Source organism: Gossypium hirsutum, chromosome D08, assembly GCF_007990345.1.
Source record: "Gossypium hirsutum isolate 1008001.06 chromosome D08, Gossypium_hirsutum_v2.1, whole genome shotgun sequence".
Classification (NCBI taxonomy): Eukaryota; Viridiplantae; Streptophyta; class Magnoliopsida; order Malvales; family Malvaceae; genus Gossypium; species Gossypium hirsutum.
Window position 1 is genome coordinate 37,406,508 of NC_053444.1, and position 23,943 is coordinate 37,430,450.

Sequence of the window (23,943 nt, forward strand, 5' to 3'; positions counted from 1 at the left end):
AAGTAGGAGGGTCGTTCATAGAAGGTTGATGAGGTTTAAAAAAATGCTCTGATAAATTTAAAGATTCAAAACCCCTCCTTGCTCAATTTTCAAGTTGCTTAGCCACTATTAGTTCACTAAGTTCTTCAATCAGTTCCTCTTCATTCAACTCAATTAAGTCTACTTCATTATCAAAATTGTTGCAACAAAATTATGCCAATTCTTCCTTCACTGTTGTGTCAATAATCTCAATGCCATGACAATCTTAATCTATATCTGCACACTTCATGGCATCAAAAACATTAAAGGTTATCTACTAGTCATTAACTCTCATTGTTAATTTACCCTTCTATACATCAATTAATGTTCTACTAGTGGCTAGAAAAGGTCTTCCAAGAATAATTGGTACCTCTTTATCAGCTTCATATTTTAGAATAATAAAATTTTCCGAAAAAATAATTTTGTCAACTCTTACCAACACATCTTCAATTTTACCTTTCGGATGTGCATAGGAACGAGCAACTAGCTGCAGCGTGACAATTGTAGGTCTCGCCTTCCCAATTCCTAATTTCCTGAAAATAGACATATGTATTAAATTTATGCTTACACCTAAATCACATAATGCATTGCCAACATAATAATTTCCAATTGAGCAAGGAATAGTAAAAATCCCCGGGTCCTTCAATTTTGGTGGCAATTTGTTCATCAACATTGCTTTGCACACTTCAGTGAGAGCAACAGTTTCAAATTCCCCTAGTCTGTGCTTCTTTGACAATATGTCCTTCATGAACCTTACGTAATTGGGTATTTGCTCTAATGCTTCCACTAGTGGTATGTTGATATGAAGTTGCTTCAGGACATCCAAGAAATTTTTGAATTGAAAATCTTGCTTCGACTTCTGAAATCACTGAGGAAAATGTGGCGGTGGCCTTCCTTCAACTTGTTGAGGTTGTTTTTCCATGGCATTCCTATTAGCGATAAGAGCTGATTCTGCTGCAACACGTTTTTGTTTGCTCTTCTTAATTGTAAATTGCTCCACTACTGGTTCTGAATTTGCCTTATGTGTGAAATCTGAGCTATCTTCTTCAACAACAGCATCATTAACAACTCCAAGTAGCTGAGTACCACTTCTGAGTGTAATGGCCTTGCAATGTTCCTTCCCTTGAGAACTTGAATTTTCAATATCACTCGCCAATGCTCTTTACTGTCTTGAGCTTAATGCACTGACAATTTGCCCCATTTGGTTTTCTAAAGCCCTTAAAGATGCAGCTTGACTTTGTATTACAGCATCGTTCATAGCCATGTATTCCTTCAATAGAGCTTCAATAAATGAAGATGATGATGAACTTTGCTAAACATTTTGTAGGGGCATATGTTGATTGTATCCAAGTGGTGCACTTGTAACATTTTGTCGAACAACATTACTAGAATTTCTAATTCCTTGATTACTCTAACTAAAATTAGGATGTTGTTTCCATCCTAGATTGTATGTATGAGAATATGGGTTATTGTTTCGATTGAAATTTCCTATGTAACATACTAAAGTTGGGTTCGGTAGGCATTCATCAAAAACATGGTCTTCCACACAATAAACACATATTAATTCTGTTGCTTTCATTTCCTGCACTACAGCTGGTCTCTTCAGTGTTTTAATCATATTAGTTAGGGATGATACCTAAGTTGTTAATGAAGTGATCGCATCAAGCTCTATAGCTCATGCAACTCTTCTGCCAGTACCCACTCTTGTAGTTGGATATTGATAATCATTGTTAGCTATCCTTTCCAAAATCCCATATGCAATATTATATGATTTATCTAGCAAAGTCTCATTGGTATATGCATCAACTACAATTCGTGTATATGCATTTAGTCCATTATAAAACATTTCCATTTGTTTCCAATGTTGGAAACCACGCATCGAGCATTTTCTGATCATTTCCTTAAATCGCTCCCAAGCTTCATACAATGTCTCATCTTCAAATTGCCAAAAAGATGTAATATCATTCCTCAATTTGGCGTTCATGTTTGGAGGGTTGTATTGCAAAAAAAACCTTTGACAAAGTTCATTCCAACATGCCACCGTTCTTTACAACAAAGCATTTAACCATGCTCTAGCACGATCTAGTAATGAGTAAGGAAATAGCTTGAGTCTTAGGGCATCTTCAGGAACACCCTACTGCCTGAATAAATCACAGACCTCTAAAAAGAGTCTTAAATACAGTCGCAGATCTTTAGTAGGTAATCTATTGAACTGTCCTATTGTTTGTAGCATTTGAAACATCACTGGTTTCAACTCAAAGTCCTAAACTTGAATATGTGGCTTAACAATCCCTAAATTCAAATCATCCAAGATTGGCACTACATGCTCTCTAATGGTTCTATCTCTATCATCTACCACTTGAGGAATATCAACGTCCCTACCATTCGGATGTAATGGCTCTTCTCTGCCTGGATCATTTCCAATCCTTGCCATTTCTCGCAATTCTTTTCTCTTTCTTCTCAAAGTTCTCTCAATTTTAGGATCAAAATAATACTCTTTATTCTTGGGAATACCTCTACTCATAAACTAGCAACAAACTTGAAAAAGAAACAACAACAACTAAATAAGCTCAAACAAACAAAATTAAATCGATAATACAAACCAAAATTTACCAATATTTTGATCCCCAGCAACAACGCCAAAAACTTGTCGCATGTGAATATGTACTATGAATGTGCAAATATACACGTCGAATCAAGTAATAAAGTGATAAGTGAGATCTTCTCCAAAGGGATCGAAACAGGTAAAAATATGGCTGAGTTATTATGATAAACTATACTAATTAGGCTTATAGCAAAGTAAATAGAATAATGATTTGAAGTGAGGTATTAATGTATGAAATATAAAAATCAAATAATGAATAAAATGTTGTGGCAATTGTACGAGACAAAGTTGAGAGGACTGATGTTGTTGAATGGGAAGGTTGGAATTACTTGGATTATATATTAATAACATAATAATGTCGTGGAAAAATCTTTACCAAATTACTGCTTAGAGTGTAACTACTACATTCTTCTTCTTTCGAGATCTAGAATTAGAGCTATCATTCTAAGTCTTTGTATGTCTACAAGTCTCAAGAACAATACCTAACAATATTCTTCCTTACTTTGTATAGATCACAACTCTATGTCTAGAGTGCTATGAGTACTCGCTTGAGTACTCGCTCGTATCATTCGATCACGTCCCAACTTATTTAATCTTTTCAGAATTAAATCAAGTTTAAGGATATACCATGCATTCATTTATGTCTAGAGCTTGCATACATATATTTAAAATAATCCAAAACGAATAAAACTGTAGATTTACTCAAAATATCACCATGATAATTAATATATCAATATAGATCCAATAATCCAACCTAAATGAAATTAGCTCATGGGTTGGGATTTAAAATCCAAAATCAGAATAAATTTCAACATCATCATTAACAGTTTAGGAATCACATAAATTAATTAACAGAATGAATGTCGAACTGTAGGAAGCTTTCGCCACTCTAGCTTCCACTTCGATGCTACTGAATCATACAGGACCCAAGGCTGATTGTTCGTCCCTTTCCTTGCGCATTTTCTCTCTTCTTAAGCTGCTACCCTCTCTCTTTTCTCTGGACTTTTTTCACGAGTTTTTTTGGAGAGAAGACTGCTATCCAAATCCTCCTCCAAAATCCTCCTTTTTTGTTTTTTTCTCTTTCTTCTTTTATAGGGTAGGTCCCCCTCTCTCGACACACAATTTTCTCCCTCTCTTTTAGGTGGATTTATCTGGTACACATCCAACTGGCTGAGAGTGACAAGGACTGAGTGCTGCGTCAGTATTTTCCTAGAATTTCCATGGCATCTGTGTTGGCAAGCCATCCAACCTTTTTCCATGGCAATATTTCACTTCCTTCATTCACTTCCTCCTTTTTCTCCTTTTATTTATCCTTCCTACACTTGCTGCATACAACAACCAATTCCCTTTTTCCCAATAGTAAAAGTAACATGAAATGACATTTAAGGCACAATCCAAATGTTATTATGCAATGTTTTAAAAATAACCTAAAATGCAAATATATTTACTTAAGTACAGACATTTAATCAAGCTTAGGGGTTCGAAATATAACTCTTTTCAAGAGTTATCACAAGACTAGCTTAACATTGAATGAACCATGTCAAGCAAGGTTCTATTCCTTCTCTCACCTATGTCATTCTACTGTGGACTGCCCATCGCAGTTAACTAAGATAAAATCCTATTCTCTACGAGGTATCCTAAGAACTCATCGGACAAATATTCCCCACCTCAGTTAGACTGAAGATTCTTTATGGATAAATCTAATTGCTTTTCCACTTTCACACGAAACTCTCAAAATTTTTCAAAGGTTTTGCTTTTGCGGATTATTAGATACACATATACATATCGAGAATAGTCATTGATAAAAGTCACATAATAATCGTAACTTCCTCGGGCACTGATGCTCATGGGACCACATACATTAGTGTGCACAAGTTCTAAAGGTTGGTTGGCCCTTGTACCTTTTGCATTAAAAGACCTCTTAGTTATTTTACCTTCAAAGCAAGATTCGCATTGTTGAGAATACTTAAGGGACCATCTTTCATGAGTCTAGTGATTCTTTCTTCGTTAATATGAACAAGTCTTAAGTGCCATAGGTACCCCTTATTAGAGTGAGAAGTTTTAAGCTTTTTATTCACTATTTCAGTTTGAAGCATCAAGTATTTATTTGGTTTGATAAAGTAGAGATTACTTTCTATCCATCCATTACAGATTAAAGAAAGATTTGTATGAATAGCAATCCCTTTATTGAATGTCACGGTATAACCGTCATAAAATAAACATGCTACAGAAATTAAATTCCTCTTAAAATTAGGTACATAAAACACGTTCTTTAAAACAATCTTCCTAAAATTATCAAAGTGTAAAATAACTTCTCCCACTACTTCATCTAAAACATAACTCCCATCTCCGATTCGCAATGAGAGGCTTCTGTCACACAGACTTTTCATTTCATTTGTAACACCCCTAACCCGAATTTGTTGCTAAAATAGGGTTACGAAGCATTACCGGTAATTACAAATCAAACAGGCAGAAATTTCAAACATTTTATAACATATTAACAATCACATCAGAACAAATCAAAATCATAAATATTGTCCCTTATACGATCCCTCGAGGCCCTAAATACGCATTAGAAACAAGTCAGGACTAAATCGGAAACTTAGAGAATTTTTTGAAAAACATTAAAAAATTTCAAAGCTGCAAGGGTCACACAGCCAATGACACGCCCGTATCTCAAGCTGTGTGGGAATTCGAGATAACGACACACGACTGTGTCCCAACCCATGTCCGTGCCTGTGTAACTTATTAACTTGGGCCACACGGCCAAGCCACATGCCAGTGTCTCTGCCCATGTGGACAAAAATAGGTCATTTTAAAAGCCATATTTCTCACCCAATTTGGCATAAACCTACACCCAACATTATGCATATAAACAAGCCATATTAAGGCATCCAAAACAAGTATAATCAAGACTTAAACATATGGTATATTCACATACAACCAATATGCCATTAAGCACCTCAAATGACAATTCATATCATGTATAATTATGTACATAATTGGACCAAATAAGCCAACAACCTTCCAAGCAATTTGCATCATTTCATGCCACTTAGCTTACTTACCAAAACATACCAAAACTTTCCAATTAGTACAAATTATACTATTCTAAACTAGCATCACTATACACCTTCCACAACAAAGCACCAATTCACATCAAACTTTATGACATATCTAATGTGCACATTCAACAACTATTTCATTTTCCATAATTCAACCATAATTCACACCATATATCAACCATATTAAGACAACTTATACACATCCAAAATATACCAAATAGAAGCCAAATAAGTGGCCATGATCACAACAAAACATATAGGCCATCATTAGCCAAAATAACCTATACATGCCATTATAACCAAAATTGAACCAATGAAAGTACCAAAAGAGTCTATGGATAGTTTGACATAGCTCCAACAAGCTTCCAACCTGAACGAGCTTTCGATTCACTAAAAACATAGGATATATACATAGTAAGCATTTAAGCTTAGTAAGTTTGTATAACATAGAATTTAACTTACCTTTTAGTTACGAATTAGGTAAGTAAACATAGGATATCCCAACTCAATTTGGCCAAATGCCTAAGCATATAGTCAATAACATGTTAGCCATGTAAAACACATATAATAGCCAATAAACATGGATGAACATAACCACTAAGCAAGTTTCATATCCATGTATCGTCCATTTCATGCTTCAATATATCATGTAATATCATTTCCACGTATCTCATGTATATAGTTGTAATAGTTCTTATCAAAATCATATCATCTCATAATAGAACATTTCCCATTGAACCATTTAGAATATCATTGGATACCTTGGATAGCTCACACATAGTATGCTAAGCTGTAATCCGTCAATTCTTGTACATGTATGCTCATACGAGCTGTGAATCGGTATGCTCTCACGAGTTGTAAATCGATAAACTCAAACAAGCTGAGAATCAGAAAGCTCTTACGAGCTGCAATCAGTAAGCTAATATGAGCTTAGAATCAATAATCCCTAATGACATGTCATTTGTATGCTACGAATTCCTAAGGTTCAAACGGGAATCAATAATTGTCGTACATCGTCGGATATGCGATCGGTAATTATACATGGCAATTGTACCAATTGCATACATATAACTCAATTAAAACATATAAATACACAATTTAATTACATGAACTTACCTCGACGAGTAGACGTAGATACAGAGGCGATTAATTCGAGATTTTCTTTTTGCCTCGATCTAACTCCGTTCGAGGTCTGGCTGGATCTATACGGATAAATTTAACCCAACTCAATATGTTTCATATTCAATTTAGTCCAACACATATTTTAGAAAAATTACCATTTTGCCCCTATAGTTTTAATTTCTTTGTAATTTAGTTCCTAGTTCATAAAAATGGAAATTTACATAATTTTAACACAACCCACTATGGCTGAATATCCAATAGGTCTTTAGCAAGCACTATACTTCAATTATTTCACAATTTCACCATGTAATATTTCATATTTTTTAATTTAAACCCTATTTGACAATTTCACTAAAAATTCCTTTACAAAAGTTGTTTATCTAACAACAACCATTCATTTTCTATCATCAAACTTCAAAACTCATATATATTCATCAATGGTAAAACCCTAATAGTTAAACAGTTTCACAAATTAGTCCCCGGGCTAGCTAGATTAAGCTACAATGATCTCGAAAACATAGAAATCATTAAAAACAAATTAAAAATGCATACATAATTGAAGAAATTAGGGTTTCCAAAAGTTAAGCTTCAACAATGGCTTCTCCCCTTCTAAATTTGGTTGAAAACAATTAAAAGAGGATGGCTTTTTCATTTGTTTTATTTATTATAACATATAATTACTAATTTCCAAAATTAACCTTAATTAACTTTAATAATTACAAAATTCCCAAGCCAACATCTACCACTAACTCGTAAATGGTCTAATTACCATATAAGAACTTCCACTTTAAAGTTCTATAGCTATTTAATACCTTTAGCTATTAGAACTCAACTTGTGCACTTTACGCGATTTAGTCCTTTTTATCAAATTGAACATGTAAACTGTAAAATTTCTCAAAGAAATTTTATATGGTAATACTATCATGCGGTAAACCATAAAATAATAATAATATAAAATTTTCAACTTCGAATTTGTGGTCCCAAAACCACTTTTTCAGTTTAACTAAAAACAGGTTGTTACATATTTGAATCCCTATAAAGAAACACACACATGGTTAGTGGCTCCAGAATCAATAACCTAGTTGTCAATTGATTCTTCCACTAAGCAAGATTCAACTACAAAGAGTTCCATACCTTTGCCCTTTTCGGCTAAGTAATCCAAGTACTCCTTGCAGTTTGATTTGAAATGTCATTTTCTATTGCAGAAGAAACATTTGATCTTTTTAGGATCTTTTGACTTCTTAGCCTTCTTCCTATCCACAGAGGTGGAACCGAAGACTTAGTCGACTTTTTCTTTCCTTTAGCTTTCTATTTCCCCTTAGAGGACGAGGGGCCCACAGCTAAGTTTGCCTCACGTTTCTCCTGAACCAGCTTACCACCATTCAACATCAACTAATAGGATTGTAATTCCTTCATGAGCTGAGTCAAGGTAAGCGCCTTGTTCCCCAAGTTGTAAGCGACCCTAAAACTAACAAACTCCTTGGTTAAGGATTTGAACACTTTCAATTTGAGTGTTCACGTCTAGTTCAACCCCATTGACCTCCGCTTCTACAAAGAATCTCATAAGCTTAAGCATATGTTCTTTGACCGGAGTGCAAGTTTTTTGTTGAGAAATCATCAAATTTGTAATAGCAAATTGTCGAGCTAATGCAATTAGGCCTCCGCACAAATCTTATAAATTTTTCATGATCTCTTTGGTACTATGGACTCGTGTTGCTTTTGCAACACACTACTCATGCTCGCTAACATATAACATCAAGCAATCAAGTCAGAATCTCTCCAGTGATATCTTGCTTTGGGCTGAGCTTTAGGAGGGCACATTTCGTCAATAACGAATTTGTGTTTCTCACAATTAAGAACTATCAGCAAGTTCTATTTTTATTCTCAAAAGTTATCCCTATTTAATTTATTCTCAGTAAGAATGATAATAAGAGGAGTAGAAGACATATTTGAACTAAAATAAATAAATATTTCACTAATTACTATCTTTGTATTAAGCAAATATTTTTCATTTCAGTAACATATCAAGAATGCAATATGATGCATGCGTCTTGTATTAAAACCTTGAAAAAAATTCGTTGCTACAATCATTCTCACATCCATCAACCATGTCGCCTTGGGGTCCCATAATTAACTAGCAAGAACATAGATTACATCCAATCAGTTCGTGAATCTTAATTCTCAAGACTCCACATGAACTAACGACCTTTTAACATTTGGCTATCATCTCTAGCATAAATATCGTTTCTTGGGAAACTATTTAATCAGAGATGATCTTGAGTTTGTAACCATTGACTCAACACCTATCATGAACATGCTTTCATTTGTGAGTCATCTTCGGATAATCTCTCTGAAAGTCATGCATGACTAGTTGTCCTTAAAAGGAAATCTCATCTAGTGAACCCACATGACAAAGTTTACCTTGGGTGCGGCCAGGGTAGGAACCGGCTCGAAATTTTATCATGCTATCAGTTAGGGACCATCAATGGAGGGTGTAAGTCTTGTTCAAGGGCCTTCTCTCACTTAATATTTTAAAAACATGCAAGGCTTTTTATCCCAATTTTTAAGAATGATCATACAATAGTCTTAGTGGCATTCTTACCTAATCTAAATGACATGCTTTCAATATATACATGGCATGCTATGACAATTTTATAATATTCAAATTCATTTTCAATAATCAATTAATCATAAAAACAAACAATTTTGATTCGCCATAGTTTTTCTTTTAAGGGAAAACTGAAGAAATAAAAGCGAACCATACACCAGGTAGGGTTCCGGGAAAGGGACGTGAGTCAAATTTGACCGCTTAAAAACCAAGCATTTCTTAGCCAAAGTCAATCCTAGACATGCACCTTCTCATTACCACATTTCTCACAGTTATGAATAACCTAAAGAAGTTAATAGAACAATATAACACATTTATTTTCTCATTACCACACTTCTTATTTTTAATCAATCAATTGTGGATCATCTCACATATATATCACAATTATAACATTACATAATATAAATATTATAAAAAGCTATAAAATAGATATATAATGAGATAGGTAATTAAAATAAAATTGTCAGCCAAGGTTTCTATAGTTCTAGTTCTAGAAATAAATGGAAAAATAAAATTAAATAATTTTTCGCCACAAGGCATTCCTTGGGTATTCAACTGCCATCACACCTTTTTTCTCATCATGGACTCCTTTTGAAAAATTACATTTAAGTCCTATATTCGTTTTTGGCTACAAGAATTCTATGAATTAAAAAAATATATATGGCCCTACGTGGAGATGATAGTCCACGGTTTATTTCCTAAGAACCACAACCTCGACAAAAAATAATTATATAACAAATATATAATATCACATTCATTCTCATATATAACTCAAAGCATGCATAAGATCTAAACAATTTCACTTTTTATGTAATCAAATCATTCAAGAAGAAGAGAAATTTATTTTCATTATCTATTTATACTTATAGATAGAACATAACCTAGCTCTGATACCAATTGTTGGAAAAATAGGTTTGACAAAAAATAAATTTAAGGAAAAATCAGAGTTTTAAAAAAATTTTCCAAAACAATATCTTGGTTATGATATCTAAAGTAATAAACACTTAATCAAATTTGTACCTTTTTGATTCATCTAGGATGAGCGATTCGATCGAGTAGTCTTCTTCGCTATCCTCAAGCTACGTCTGTTGAGTGTGAGCTCGTTTCGAATCAGAAAATTTTTCACAAAAATTACCAATGGGGTAATTTTGAAATTCCTCTAAACTTTTAAGTCATGATGTAAATCAGAAAAATATCTTTAGAAATTTTTTGGAATAATCTCTTCTGAGAATTTTCTCTCTACAACTTTCTCTTGAGTTCAAGTGTGTGTAAATAATGACCCAATGCTCTCTTTATATAGGGAGAGTTTAGAGAGCTCAACTATGATTAAACTTAATCACTTTAACATTAAATTAATATAATATTTATCAAGATAAATATTAGATTAAATTTAATATTAAATCTTATTAAAATAATAGAAAGTTTATCTACAAGATATAAACATTAAATTAAATTTAATATTAAGATAATCACTTTAATATTAAATTAATAAAATACTATTAAAATAAGTATTAAATTAAATTTAATATTAAACTAGTTAAATATTATTATTTTTTGGAATAATTAATCTTAAATCAAATTCTCTGGTAGAGTCCTAGTAGGAGTATAACTCTTCCACTACTCAACCGCTGGCCACCAGGACACCACTGTTGCAGCCACTGCCACCGTCGTGTTTGATAATGTAGGTTCGACACCCTTACGGCACCCCAAGCTAGTTTGACTGCTGTCGATTTAGTCCGGGTCAATGACGACCCGATCGGTCTAGTCTAGCCACCAGTTGGACAATCAAACTGGTTCTACATATTGGCCCGACTCGACCAGCTTTGTAACACCCCGAACCCGAGGCCGTCGCCGGAGTCGAACACGAGGTGTTAACAGACTTCAAACCACTTATTAAAATTTTTCCAGACAAGCTGTCAATCTGCGTACTAGTCGCTTTAAAAATCATATCTTGAGCTCTGGAACTCAAAATCCAGTTCCGTGAATTTTCCCTGAAACTAGACTCATATTCCCATCTACATAATTTTTTCTAGAATTTTTGGTCGGGCCAATTAGTACAGTTTATTAGTCAAAGTCTCCCATGTTACTGGGGTCGACTACACTGACCTTTGCGCATTACGACCTGGATATCTCCCTGTACAGAACTTCCATACTGATGCCGTTTGTTTCTATAGAAACTAGACTCAGAGAGAAATCTATACATATATGGTATGACTCCTAATTATCTCTGGTTAATTTATAATGAATTTCCAAAGTCAGAGCAGGGAATCCAGAAACCGTTCTGGCCCTGTCCCACGAGAACCTGATTATCTCTTAACATACTATCCATATGATCCTTTCGTTACTTCTATATGAAAATAGACTCATCGAACTTCGATTACATAATTTATTCATCAATTAATTCCACTCCTACTATTTTTAGTGATTTTTCAATCTCATGTCAATGCTGCTGCCAGCATCTGTTACGAAAGCAACTATGCCCACTTCGTGTTTACTCCTTGATCTAACTAATAATTCATCATGCATATCACAAATTATGATCATGACTAACCATGCCAAAGGCTAATCATTGTCAAACTTCCCCCTACTACACTATTGCCATATCATGAATTTTAACACCAAAATAATCAACCATGACGTATGGCATAAAAAGGTCGAATTATCAAGATTTGCGACCTAACGTTATGAATCCAAACCCAACCGAACATTTATGCCATTTTCGCATGGCTAAAAGATTACATACCAAAGTTCAAACACAACATAATAGCCTATACATGCCGAAATGTTCTCCTAAGCCAACTAAGAAGAAAGTACCAAAACTTGCTATCCGGTGTGATGACTTCGATGACGGCCCGACCACGCAAAAGGAGATGAGTCCAAGAAACCTAGAATAGGTGACAAGGAAACACCGAGTGAGTTTATAACTCAGTAAGTCATAAGCAATACACTACCATCCATTAATAACATTATCACAAGAGGAAACAAAATGGAACGAGGCTAGTTACTCCATCCATACCGAACCATACCATAGTTCCTCCGACCTATCGGTTCAATCTCATACCAAATCATGCATTCACATTCCATATACTCATCAATAGAATATTCGAGGCATTTTCATAAATCATTTTATTTTCGTTACAATCATACAACTATACGGCCTTTACAATCATACAACTATACGGCCTTTCACCCATTCCACGATAAATCTTATGTACGTGACTTCAAGTATATTTGTCACATAGGTTCAACTTACCAAGCTCAACTCCAAATATAAACATAGCACCTATTAGCCATGAACTCAAGATACTTACCCGATCCGCTATCCGTGATCGACTCAATAGTGTCGCACACTTAGTGTCCATAATGATTCAAGAATATTTATTAAGTCCGCACACTCAGTGCTATATAATCAACTCGCACACTTAGTGCTACATAATCATACTCGCACACTTAGTGCTACATAGTCAACTCGCACACTTAGTGCTACATAGTCAAACTCGCACACTTAGTGCTACATATTCAATTCGCACACTTAGTGCTGCACAATTTAAACCCGCACACTTAGCGCCAATCTCATGGTCATAAATGTTTATACCCGCACATTTAGTGCCGAGATCAACAACTCAATACATCTCACCTCTTTTCTTTTCATTCAACACTTTCATCACCACATACGTACATGCATATATATATATATATATTTATTCATTCCATTCAGCATCATTACATAAACGTTATGACCATTTGAATTAATACCAACTATATGCTTAATGACTTACTTTATGTTGGGTAAGACGGTTCCAACTCGGCTACTCGATGATCTTTTCTTTGCCTTTGCTTGATTCTCTCCCTTTGATGTCTTGATCTATAATAAACACATTTAGTAGTTTAATTTTCTTGCTGGATACTTATGTATAATTTAACGGTTTTCACTCCATTTCACAATTATCCTTGTTCAAAATATCAAAACCTTAACCATATTCGATTAATGCTTCAAGGCCGAATGCATTATCGCTATTATGGTAACCTAGTCTTGAGTATTTTTTATTCTAATATACAACATCATGAATCAACTCAACCTTATAAGCCAATATTACTCCCTTAATCGGTTATCAAGAGTTAACAAAAATAGTATCACAAACATATACACCTATATGGCCGAATATACCAAATTAAATTTGACCTTACGTATGTGATTACCTATAGTTAATATACATCAAATTTCATACATTTAACCCTTAATTTCCACCACATAACAAGCATAAATCGGGTTTATGGATATACCATGGCCGATTCAATCTAATCACTTCCAAAATCATCAACCATTTTCAATGCATATAACATATATAAACATGAATAAGTTTCATATAATCTCTTAAACACATTAACTTCTTCCATCAACAACCTTTTGTTTCTTTATCCATCAAAACTTAAAGGAAATAATCAAATTCCTTCTTTAATAGCCATAGCCGAATGGTCCATCCATCCATCAAAGTTTTTTTAAAAAGAATTAGCATGGTCTAAGTAAGAACCATGATAATTAACCTAAAACAAGCTAAAATTTCACAACTTTAACACAATATACTAACCTTATTAAACATTCAAATGGCCGAAAGTTCTTTGCCCCTATTCCTTCCTTCAATTCGGCCAAGAAGACAAGAATGAAGCCCCTTTTTTTTTTTCATCACATTTTCATTCTTTTCTTTTATTTATTAAATCCCATAACCCAATATCAATTTCAACAAATATTTTGCCCATCATCAACCCACCTTGGCCGGCCACTATAAGGAAAATTGGGCAATTTGACATGCAAGTCCACCTTTGTGTTGACATGCACTAATAAGCCCCTTTAAAATTAACCTATCATTTTTCACCATGTCTCATGTTGATCCCTATTTAATAATTCCTCATGCAATTGGCAAAATTAAGGCATGAAACTTCCACATATGCATGTACACACATAATAAACATAGAATATAACAATTAATTATCTTCATCTCGGTTTTGTGGTCCCGAAACCACTTCCCGACTAGGGTAAATTTTGGGCTGTTACAAGCTTTCAGGTCTTGGTCTCAATTTTGGGCTCCCGAGCCCAATTTACGATCTCAGGTCCAATTTTCAAGTTCAATTACTCATTGAGCCAATTGTCTGACTTGAAAATTAACTTCCAAAAAGATCATATTAGTTTTAATTAATTTGATTAATTTAATTTTACTGGATCAAAATTAATTTTTTTCAAAAATCACTTAGATTTTCTAAATTAATTTTTCAAGAAAATTCTTTAATCAAATTCTCTAGTTGAACAATTTTTTCGACCACCTAATTTAACTCCACATCGAATAAATCGACTAAATTAAATTTTCCTAAAGTCGTAGAATTTTCTTCTGGTTCAAATGTAGTCCAATCGAGCTTTGTTGAGTTAGCGGAGGGACCAATCTGACATATACAATTAGGCTCTAGTGATTGCAATTATGTCCAGAAGCATAGTCCTATTAATTCGAAATTACTTAATCGTGGAGTCAGTCTACAAGAAGTACCATAATTGAAAACTCCTTATTGTATACGCTTTACGAAAGCAATTCATCCAACAGCTTTGTCTAATGACCTCGTCATGTGTGTGTTACCCTCATCTGATATCCTTGATTCCTTTAAGTTAAATCCGTTCACTCAATACAATCCTATTTTATCTCATTGTCACCATTGTGTCTTCTTAATGATTAATATGATCACTGTCAACAAATGACTATGATAAATTGCTCACTCGAGAACAAGCAATCCATGACCACGTTCTATATTTATCAATCCACACAATGTCAATGAGAGGATATCATTAACTCTTTAATTGAGCTATGAATTCCACTGTTGCTAGTAAAGTCATGACATACACAAGTCATGTACCCAACATACTAGCTATGGGCTTGATCATCTTTCGAGCATAAGCCTCCACTTATATTAAAGCACATGGGTTACATACGCATGGTCAGTGACTAACTCAGGATTTAGGTAAATCACACCATGAACGTCACAAGTGAATGAGGGTAAATAAAAATGAAGTAGAAGAACCCAGATTCTAAATGAAGAAATTCAAACTTGAAAAATATCTTTTTGATTCTCAAAGAATGAAAGGCAATGGATTGATCGAGAAAGATCTCTTGTTCCTTTTATAAGATCGTGTGAATGGATCCGCAGATGTTTGGTAAAAAAAATATTCTCTTTTAAGAATAATCAAAAATGGAAAGTGTTCAATTGGAACATGAAAACGGGACTAAATTTGTCCTAGTTACTCTTAGAGACAGAGTGGACAAAGGGAGGAGATTCTTGAACGAGAAAAAGGACCCAATGACTTCGAAAGAATTGAATGAGGAGTCGTATGAAGTGAAAATCTCATGTAAGCTTCTGTAAAGTGGCAAAAAGGGTGACTTATCTGTCAACTTTTCCACTATCACCCCTAAAAAACCAAACTCTGTCTTACGTAAAGTTGCCAGAGTACAATTAACCTCTGGGTTTGAAATCACTGCTTATATACCTGGTATTGGCCATAATTCACTAGAACATTTCTCCGATAACCAAGACTAGTCATCTGCCCAATTGGAATTGTAGATGACATAATAATCCTTCTCAGTATTTGAATCAAATGCTCACTTTGATTCTTTTATGAGATTACAAACTCATTTAGGTTATCTACTTAAGTAAGTTGTATTTCTTGCAATGTAAACGTTATTTACAATGTCACTTATCTTCAATTAGAACTTTAGACAATCAATGAGCTAATATATGCTTTGTCACAATTTTGCTATGCATGCAAAATATAAAAGATGTAAATACAAAAGACATAATAGTGAAATGTGAAATTAACCTTATTTATTTATTTATCGTTCAAATAAATAGAAAATAATTACATGTTTACTACAATATGGACACATTTCCCAATAGCTAGGGCAGATCTCCAAGAGGTTCCATCCACCGATAAAGTGTGCCCTATAATGCCACTGATGATTTGGTCGCCGTTTTGGTGGGAAGGAGAGATGAACCCCCATAGCTCTTTTATACTGCTTGCAAGCTGTGTGTAGGACGATGGTCTTCCTCGCCAGCTGTTGTCATAGGTGAGTCTTCTGGTAGAGATTTGATTCCCCACAAGGCTTACTCTAATCTTTCTACTGTAGACTCTTCCCATCTCTTAAGCCCGTCACAGTCCTTTCAACCGAGGAACATGGACATAGAGGCCTTAATGGAGAGGGTGCAAAAGGTCGTTGAAGTGGCTGACGCAAGGGCATAGATTGGTAGTAGTAGTTGTAAGACGCTAAGGGCTGAAGGGAGTTCACAAAGCACTAGAGAGAGTAGTGGTACAAGATTGATCTGCCGAAGGCAAGGCAATGAGCCAGTTAATATAAAGAGGGAAGTTACTTAGCCAACCATCCCTTCCCAACCCAAGACACAATCAAAGTCTGCCACTCCTGCGGACGTAACTCCTATTGCCTCTCCTCTTCCTGTAGAGCCTAGGTTTAGCACGGTTTGCTCAATACCACCTTCCTCTCCCTTTGGCTCATTATCCAGATTTTAATAACAAATGGGCTATTTGCTCACATGCCTTTGGGCTAATAACCTCTTAGGACCCTCACCAATTCCTAATTTTAATTCCCAATCTAACCATTTGGCACTTAATTTTGATTTTCTTACAAAATAGTCCCTACCTCAATTTTCGAACTTCTAAATTCTAACTAAATTAATGCAATTTTAATAATGAAAATTTAATTATATCGAGTTATAAAAAAAATATGCTACTTGTTTTCGAAAAACCTCTTAATTTAACTTCCTAAAACAAATCGAATTCTCGATTTTTGAAACTATACGAAATTTTCGTCATCGAAAAATTCCAAGCCGTTAAATCAAGACCAAAGGAATTACATTTGGTGCGATAGTAATTTAAACCTTGTTGGTTTGAAATGCAATAGTATAATGAGTTTCTTTTAAATGATGAGTTCAATTTTCATCTTTTTTAGCCTCTTTTGTTTTTTTTTTTGCATCAAAATAGTCTCAAATTAGTGTTTTTTAAATAATTTTTAAAATTTTAAATATATTTTTAGAATTATCTAAATCATAAGTATCAACTTGGGAGAATATACCCAAATTAGGGACCAAACATGTATTTAAACCAAAAGAAAAATAAAAAGAATTAAATTGCTTAAAAAATTATAGGGACTACACCATTAATGGCTAATGATAGTTTAGTAATCTAAATGTAATAAATCATTAACGTTAGTGAACATATTGTAATTTTCAATAACATTAGTGATCACATTGTAATTTTTTAAAGTTCAATGATAAAAATGTAATTTGAACTAGTCCTAAGTGATTAAATGACTAAATGTGTAGTTTATCCTTTCATAAATTTTAGAATTTTTTTTATATTTTTTCAAAAAATAATAGGAAAATTCCCTAATCCCCAATACAACCGTATACATACATGAAGAAGATAACGGAATGGGGTTTAGTTTACACTGTAAACCATACTCCAGTTTCCAGTTCAACCACCACTCCATTGTCTTTCCTTGAAAACTCATGAAAATTTTAATTTTTAACAATCTATCAACCAAAAAGTAATAGCAATTAATAGTAGAAGAACCAGAAAAATAAAAAAAAAATGTCTGCTTTTCATGTCTCAAAGTTAATCATTACTTCGCAAGCCTCAGCAACTTATCCAAAATTCCCCCCTTTTTCTGTTTTCAGAAAATCTCTATCATTCCCTCACTCTGTTTCTCAGTGCCAAAGGAAAATTGCAACCTTTGTTTCTTCAAAATCATCAGAAGCTGGGGAGTTGCCGACCGCTGAAGATGAGTGGCTCAGCAGACTCCCGGATAAGAACAAGCCACTTTACTCTCACAGCTTGCCTTGCATTGAAGCATGGCTTAGGAGCTTAGGGTTTTATCAAAGCAGAGAGGACCGTGCTGTTTGGTTGATTGAAAAACCTGATTGGCATGCCCAGCTATCTCTTGATGTCACTGATCTTTATATAAGGTAAATTTATGGCCTCTTTTAGGATTTTTAAGCGATTTTCTTTGTCTAGTGTTTGTTTTTTTTTTTTCCATTTTAATTTGAGATGGGTATGTTTATTTAGTTGATCGTTGATTGAGTTTAAAGAATTTCTTCTGTTAAGGGTAAAGTTATCTGGTGTCTTCTTTTTTTTTTCCTGCTAAAGGTTGATGTTGTTTAGTTTCTATTTTGGAGCAAACATTCTGTTACTTCTAATGACTACCATAAGCTAACATATAATTTCTAAATTGCAGGTATTGCATCCATGTATAGAATAAGAAGGTTTCATTTAATATTGTTGTGATTAATGTGAAATACTAGCAATAGGGGTTGATAATGACAAATTTTAGTTGACTTGACCAAGTTCTATTTGGTTAAACAGAGCAGGCATTCAAAAAGTAGTGATTAAGGATAGGGATAAAGTTTGGAAGGTTTGGCCATTTCTACTTTCTACAAGTGTTAGCAGGATATCATAATCATTGGTGCAAGGATGCTGGTCATGCTTCCTGCTTGCGTATCAACCTTAGCATTAGACTTAGGAAGCAAAAAACCATGAATGTTACTCCCCTTCTTACAGTTCTTTCTTGCACAATATCTCGTTTTTGCATAAATTAAGAGAGTGGGATAGAAGTCCATAAACTAAGAGAAAAAAAGATATGGTGGAAAATTGATGCTCTTGGTTAGAGAGAATGAGCAAAAGATTTTGGATGTTTACTATAGGTCCTCTTTTAGAGGAGGGCTCAAGTCCCTCTAGACCTTGGCTGATATATACATATCATTGGTTCTTAGGTTGAATAAAGCCTTATCTTCCTCTGAGACGAACTGCTAAAGCAATCATTTCTGTTTAGTCAAAATTCATTAAGACCTTTAAACACAATTGACCTTGCTGCATTTGATCGCTTGATGATCCTGGTGTAATTTAATTAAATGCCCTCAAACATTATATATATATTTCGGGCGGGGCGGGGGGGGGGATTGGAAGGGAAATGAATAAAAATAAGTGAAAAGTGTTATACATCATTCTTCCCAACCTCATCCGAAATTTTATCTATGATTGGGCTGAGAAGATTGTATCATGTGCGGCAGGTACTTGAAGAGTGGACCTGGGAATCTCGAAAGAGACGTGGAAAGGAGATTTAGTTACGCACTGAGTAGAGAGGATATTGAAAATGCAATACTTGGGGGACCATAAAGACCTATAATTAGTTCCTCGTCATGTATAACTTCATTACAGCAGTTGCATAGTGTTTTAGATGTCAATTACTTTATCCACTTGCTAAACTTTGAGGATATCAGAGCACTGCAAATTTCCAATCTTATGCGTTTTATCCTTTTCTGGTTGTTATTTTTCCACCCATTTTTTTCATACCCGTGTTGCTGTGATGACATAGTGATCTTGTCCTAGTTTCTTGGATTGAGCTAAGCAAGTTATGGGCATTTTATGAGTAAATTGTCATGGATTTCAGATTGAAAGATACATAGCCCGTTGTTATTATGATGCTTATTTTCCTATTTTCCCAATATGTGCCACTGTGATAACAGTACAATCTGCAAACTGTGCACGAATAGTCTTTTGTAAAATCAAGTCAGTTACATTATCAATGGATGCAGCTGCTTCATCAAGCACCAAGATTCAACTTCTCATGCTCCAATTTGATCCATCTTGCCCAACTTCGCGACCACTTGGTCACCATAAAAGGGTAGGATCCTTCAGTATTATTCCAATCTTGTGCCCTCCTTGAAATATGCAACTAATGACTCAAAGAACTAATGGTGCATCAGGCCGATATGTGATCTGTTCCGAGTAAGTTTTCTCAGTATACAGACTGGTCCTATATAATAGAAGTTAACTCTATAATACATAAGCAAAGAAATATGATACCAGCAAATCACAGACATCCACTTTATCCACAGCAAGCCAATCTAATGGAGGAGGATTCTCCTCTATCAATTCAGGGGTCGCGCTTGTTATATACATGTATTGATTAAGCCTTTCTAGTAATTTGCTATGGTGCATTGGTTTTGAACTGGAAATACTAGGGACAAATTCATATGGAATTATCCGGTAGCTTAATATTGTTCGAAGACTTTTATCTCTTAAAAAGAATTTTCTTTTTGTGTGAGATAGTTGAAGAGTGACAGTTTCTTACGCTAACCAGAAGTCTAGTAGGAAGCAAACCAATGCAGGGTGATGACGTTTTGCTTGACAAAGTGAAAAAAAAATTAAAAGGTCGAAAGTAAAGAGGATAGAAAATATTTTTTTCCCCGTAATTATGCTTGCTATGAAATATAGAAGAAAACTGGATGAAATATTTATTTTCCTTCTCTCGCTTGGTAGGGTAGAAAGTAGAAAGAAAATAAAATAAAATAATCATTTTTATTGACGTTTATTAAGATTATTTTTTTCAATAAGAATTTTCCATACAAAATTTTATTATAATATTTAAAAATAATTATGATATATAAATAATTTTTATATAAATATAAAATATGTTTTTTGATGTATAATATTTACTAAAAATATTAAATCATGTTATTCAACCATAAAATTTCCTAAAGTGACTTGACAAAGTGAACTCGTTACCAACTAAGGCTCACTCTCCACCTATTGGAAAAAAGTTCCCTAAAGTTCCTTTTTCTAGATTCTCAGTGCCCTCTATCTAACTCACCATAGCCTCTATTTGATTACCCTATCTAATGGTTGTTCTAGCTTAAGCCTAGAGTCCAATGGTGGTGAAGGTTGTTAACTAGATTGAAAAGTTGATGGCTTTGCACTATGAATCTTAGAGGTAATGATATCTTCCGAGGCTAATTTTGATTTCTTCACTTGTATGTATCATCGTCCTTCCTTATACTTAGGATTGCCCTACTTACAGCCAATTTCTTAAATAACCTTGACATATGTCACATAGACTCATATCTTATCTTGCCACTTTATCAAAATGTGATCTTAAGCTCTTGAATTGTGTAACTCTCTACATCTACATCTTTAATATGAACAATCGTAGGTCATGATATGGAGTGACTCTTATCAAGACTAGGGTAAGGCATCTTTTTCTTAGATCTTTCCTCTAAATGAATGGTTGTGATAGAGGATCGCGCGCGGACCAAGATCGAGTTACCAAGTCACGGAAAACTCCTATGAAAACGCTAGACGCTTGGATCTAAAACGAAACAGAAAATTAAACTTAGAATCAACATATCTGAAACGGAACACCCAAAACAATAAAGAATCAGCCAAGAATTGAAACACTTATTAATAAGGATTCTTGGAAGCCAAGAACACGAAATTGAACTTCAAGAAAAGTCTCCAATCAGCCGAATCTGACAAGTAAACACAAAACAGAAAAATTAGACTCAACAGATCACGAAACCTCAAATTGAAGTAGAACTAGGTTTTCTTCGGCAAGAAAAAGAAGAATTATGAATCAAGAACGATTCTTGATGCCCAAGACTGGTGCCGAACAAATTCTTGAAGATTGAAAGGGCTGGAAACGCAACAAAAGAGATTAAAACAATTTAATCAATGAATCGGCACAAGCAGAAAAAATTAAAGAGGAATAAACAGTAAGAAAATAAAGAAAAGTCCTAAGAAGCCTTGAAATCGAGAAAGATTTCACAACTCCTTTCAAACAGCTCTAATCTCCCCTCCAATGTAGGACAATGGCAAGAAGAAGGCTGAAGATGGCTCCCACAATCAAAAAGATTGTTAAAACTACTTCTAAAAAAACTCAAGAGAGAATTCTTGGAGAAAACTCAAAGAGAATTTTTCACTCAATAAAAAATTTGATTTCAATGTGTTGTGTGTGTGGGTGGCCGGCCAAGCCTTACATATATAGGCCTACTACTACTTTCCTAACCCTATTAGGAAAACTAAGAAAAAACCTAATTGTTTGACTTTTAAAGGAAAATTCGGCCAAGGCCTTTAAATGGGCCTCTTGGACTAAATGTTTACATAGAATTTAATTCATAAAGTCTAAAAATTAAACTAAGTATTTAAAGAATTAAAACTTAACAAATTGGGCCACTTTGACAATTTGGCCTGACTTTCAACTAAGTCTAGTTTGAACTTCTTGATTGGGCTTGGAACATCTTATTGGGCCGTGTTTTCAAGAACTTGGGCTTGTGATCCGTTCTCTCCCGAAATTGGTTCGTTGATGCTCGTAACTGAGATCCAATGCGCCTTAGCTGCAAGATTTGGTTTCTTGGACCAAGATTTCCAAGATTTGAGATCTTGATTTTCTTAATTCTTGAAATCGCTCAAAACAGCAAAATTAGACCAAGATTCGGTTTCTTGATTTTCTTGAAAACAAGAAAGTGAATATTGGTTTTCTTTTTCCTTTGTATACGCTTCTAAGGCCTTGCTAATGAAGTCTTGAATGATTCCATTTAGTTTCATACGCATTTTCCTGGCCTTTGACCTTGTTATTGGGCCTTGTGGTAAATTGAACCCATCACGTCCTTGAGCTTGAATTGGGCCTTTGTGACTCGTATCATTCCCCCCTTCCTCAAAAAGATTCGTCCTCGAATCTGAAAAATCAAATGAAGATAAGTCAGCCATATTGAAAGTAGAACTTACATTGTACTTATCGGGTAGATCAATTTTGTATGCATTATCATTGATCCGCTCGAGTACTTGGAAAGGCCCATCGCCTCTTGGATCCGACTTGGTCTTTCAGCAAATTGAATGAGCTGAAGACACAATAAATTCAGCAGCAAGACAAAGCAAAATTCGGTTGAATTTAGACATATTGAATCAAAAACAAGACACATTAATTAGATGTAATGAAACAGGCTTATTTATGCTATGTAATAACTAAAACATATTAAAAGCATGCATGAAACACATTAAACACAAATAATTAAATTTGTCCAGATTTAAACAAATTAATTACTAACACTTATTTAAGTTGAACTAAAATTAATTTTAACACTTATTGGAGCTGAACTAAATTTAATAAACTAACTCATTTAATTTATTCCAGCAAATTAAAAATGCATGAAATTAAATAAAAGCGAATTAAGCTCAACGAGCTAGAATCAGCTCGAATTAAACTCCATGAAGCTGGAACAAGTTAATTTAGCTTGCGAAAGTTTTCGAATGGCGCTTGATGAACTGAACCAAGGGCGTTTTCGGGGTAGGGTCGTATCATCCCCCGTTTCTTCGAAGCGACTTGTTCTGAAGTCGATGCATTGGTTCACTCGAACATAGCTCCTCTTACTCGACTTTCCTCGATAGAACGAGACTAATGGCAATTGAGTCCACTGAAAAGAATAGCCATGAGTTAGTAAATAGCAACGCAAACAAACTTGATGTCCAATCATAAGCATAACAAAACAAGTATAATGCATGCGAATGGACAGATTCAGATTACCATGCTAACAAGCTAATTTACTTGCCAATGCCTCGTCAAATATTCGAAACAAAGATGGACATGTTTTAAGGCATTCAATCATCTCAAATTCTTTCGACAAACCATGAATAAATCACGAGT

General features: G+C 34.4%; 1 protein-coding gene and 1 non-coding gene across 2 annotated transcripts; both read left to right on the plus strand.

The window, feature by feature from the left end:
* Positions 1–1,886: 1,886 nt before the first annotated feature.
* LOC121220549 (small nucleolar RNA R71) lies at positions 1,887–1,993 on the plus strand. The gene has a single exon (XR_005917763.1). It is a non-coding gene; the product is annotated as a small nucleolar RNA R71 (small nucleolar RNA).
* Positions 1,994–17,769: 15,776 nt separating this feature from the next.
* On the plus strand, positions 17,770–19,943 carry LOC107912641 (uncharacterized). The gene is made up of 2 exons (XM_016840919.2): positions 17,770–18,433; positions 19,535–19,943. Exons 1-2 carry the CDS (start codon positions 18,060–18,062, stop codon positions 19,638–19,640), a joined length of 480 nt encoding a protein of 159 aa, XP_016696408.1. The 5' UTR covers positions 17,770–18,059; the 3' UTR covers positions 19,641–19,943.
* Positions 19,944–23,943: the final 4,000 nt, after the last annotated feature.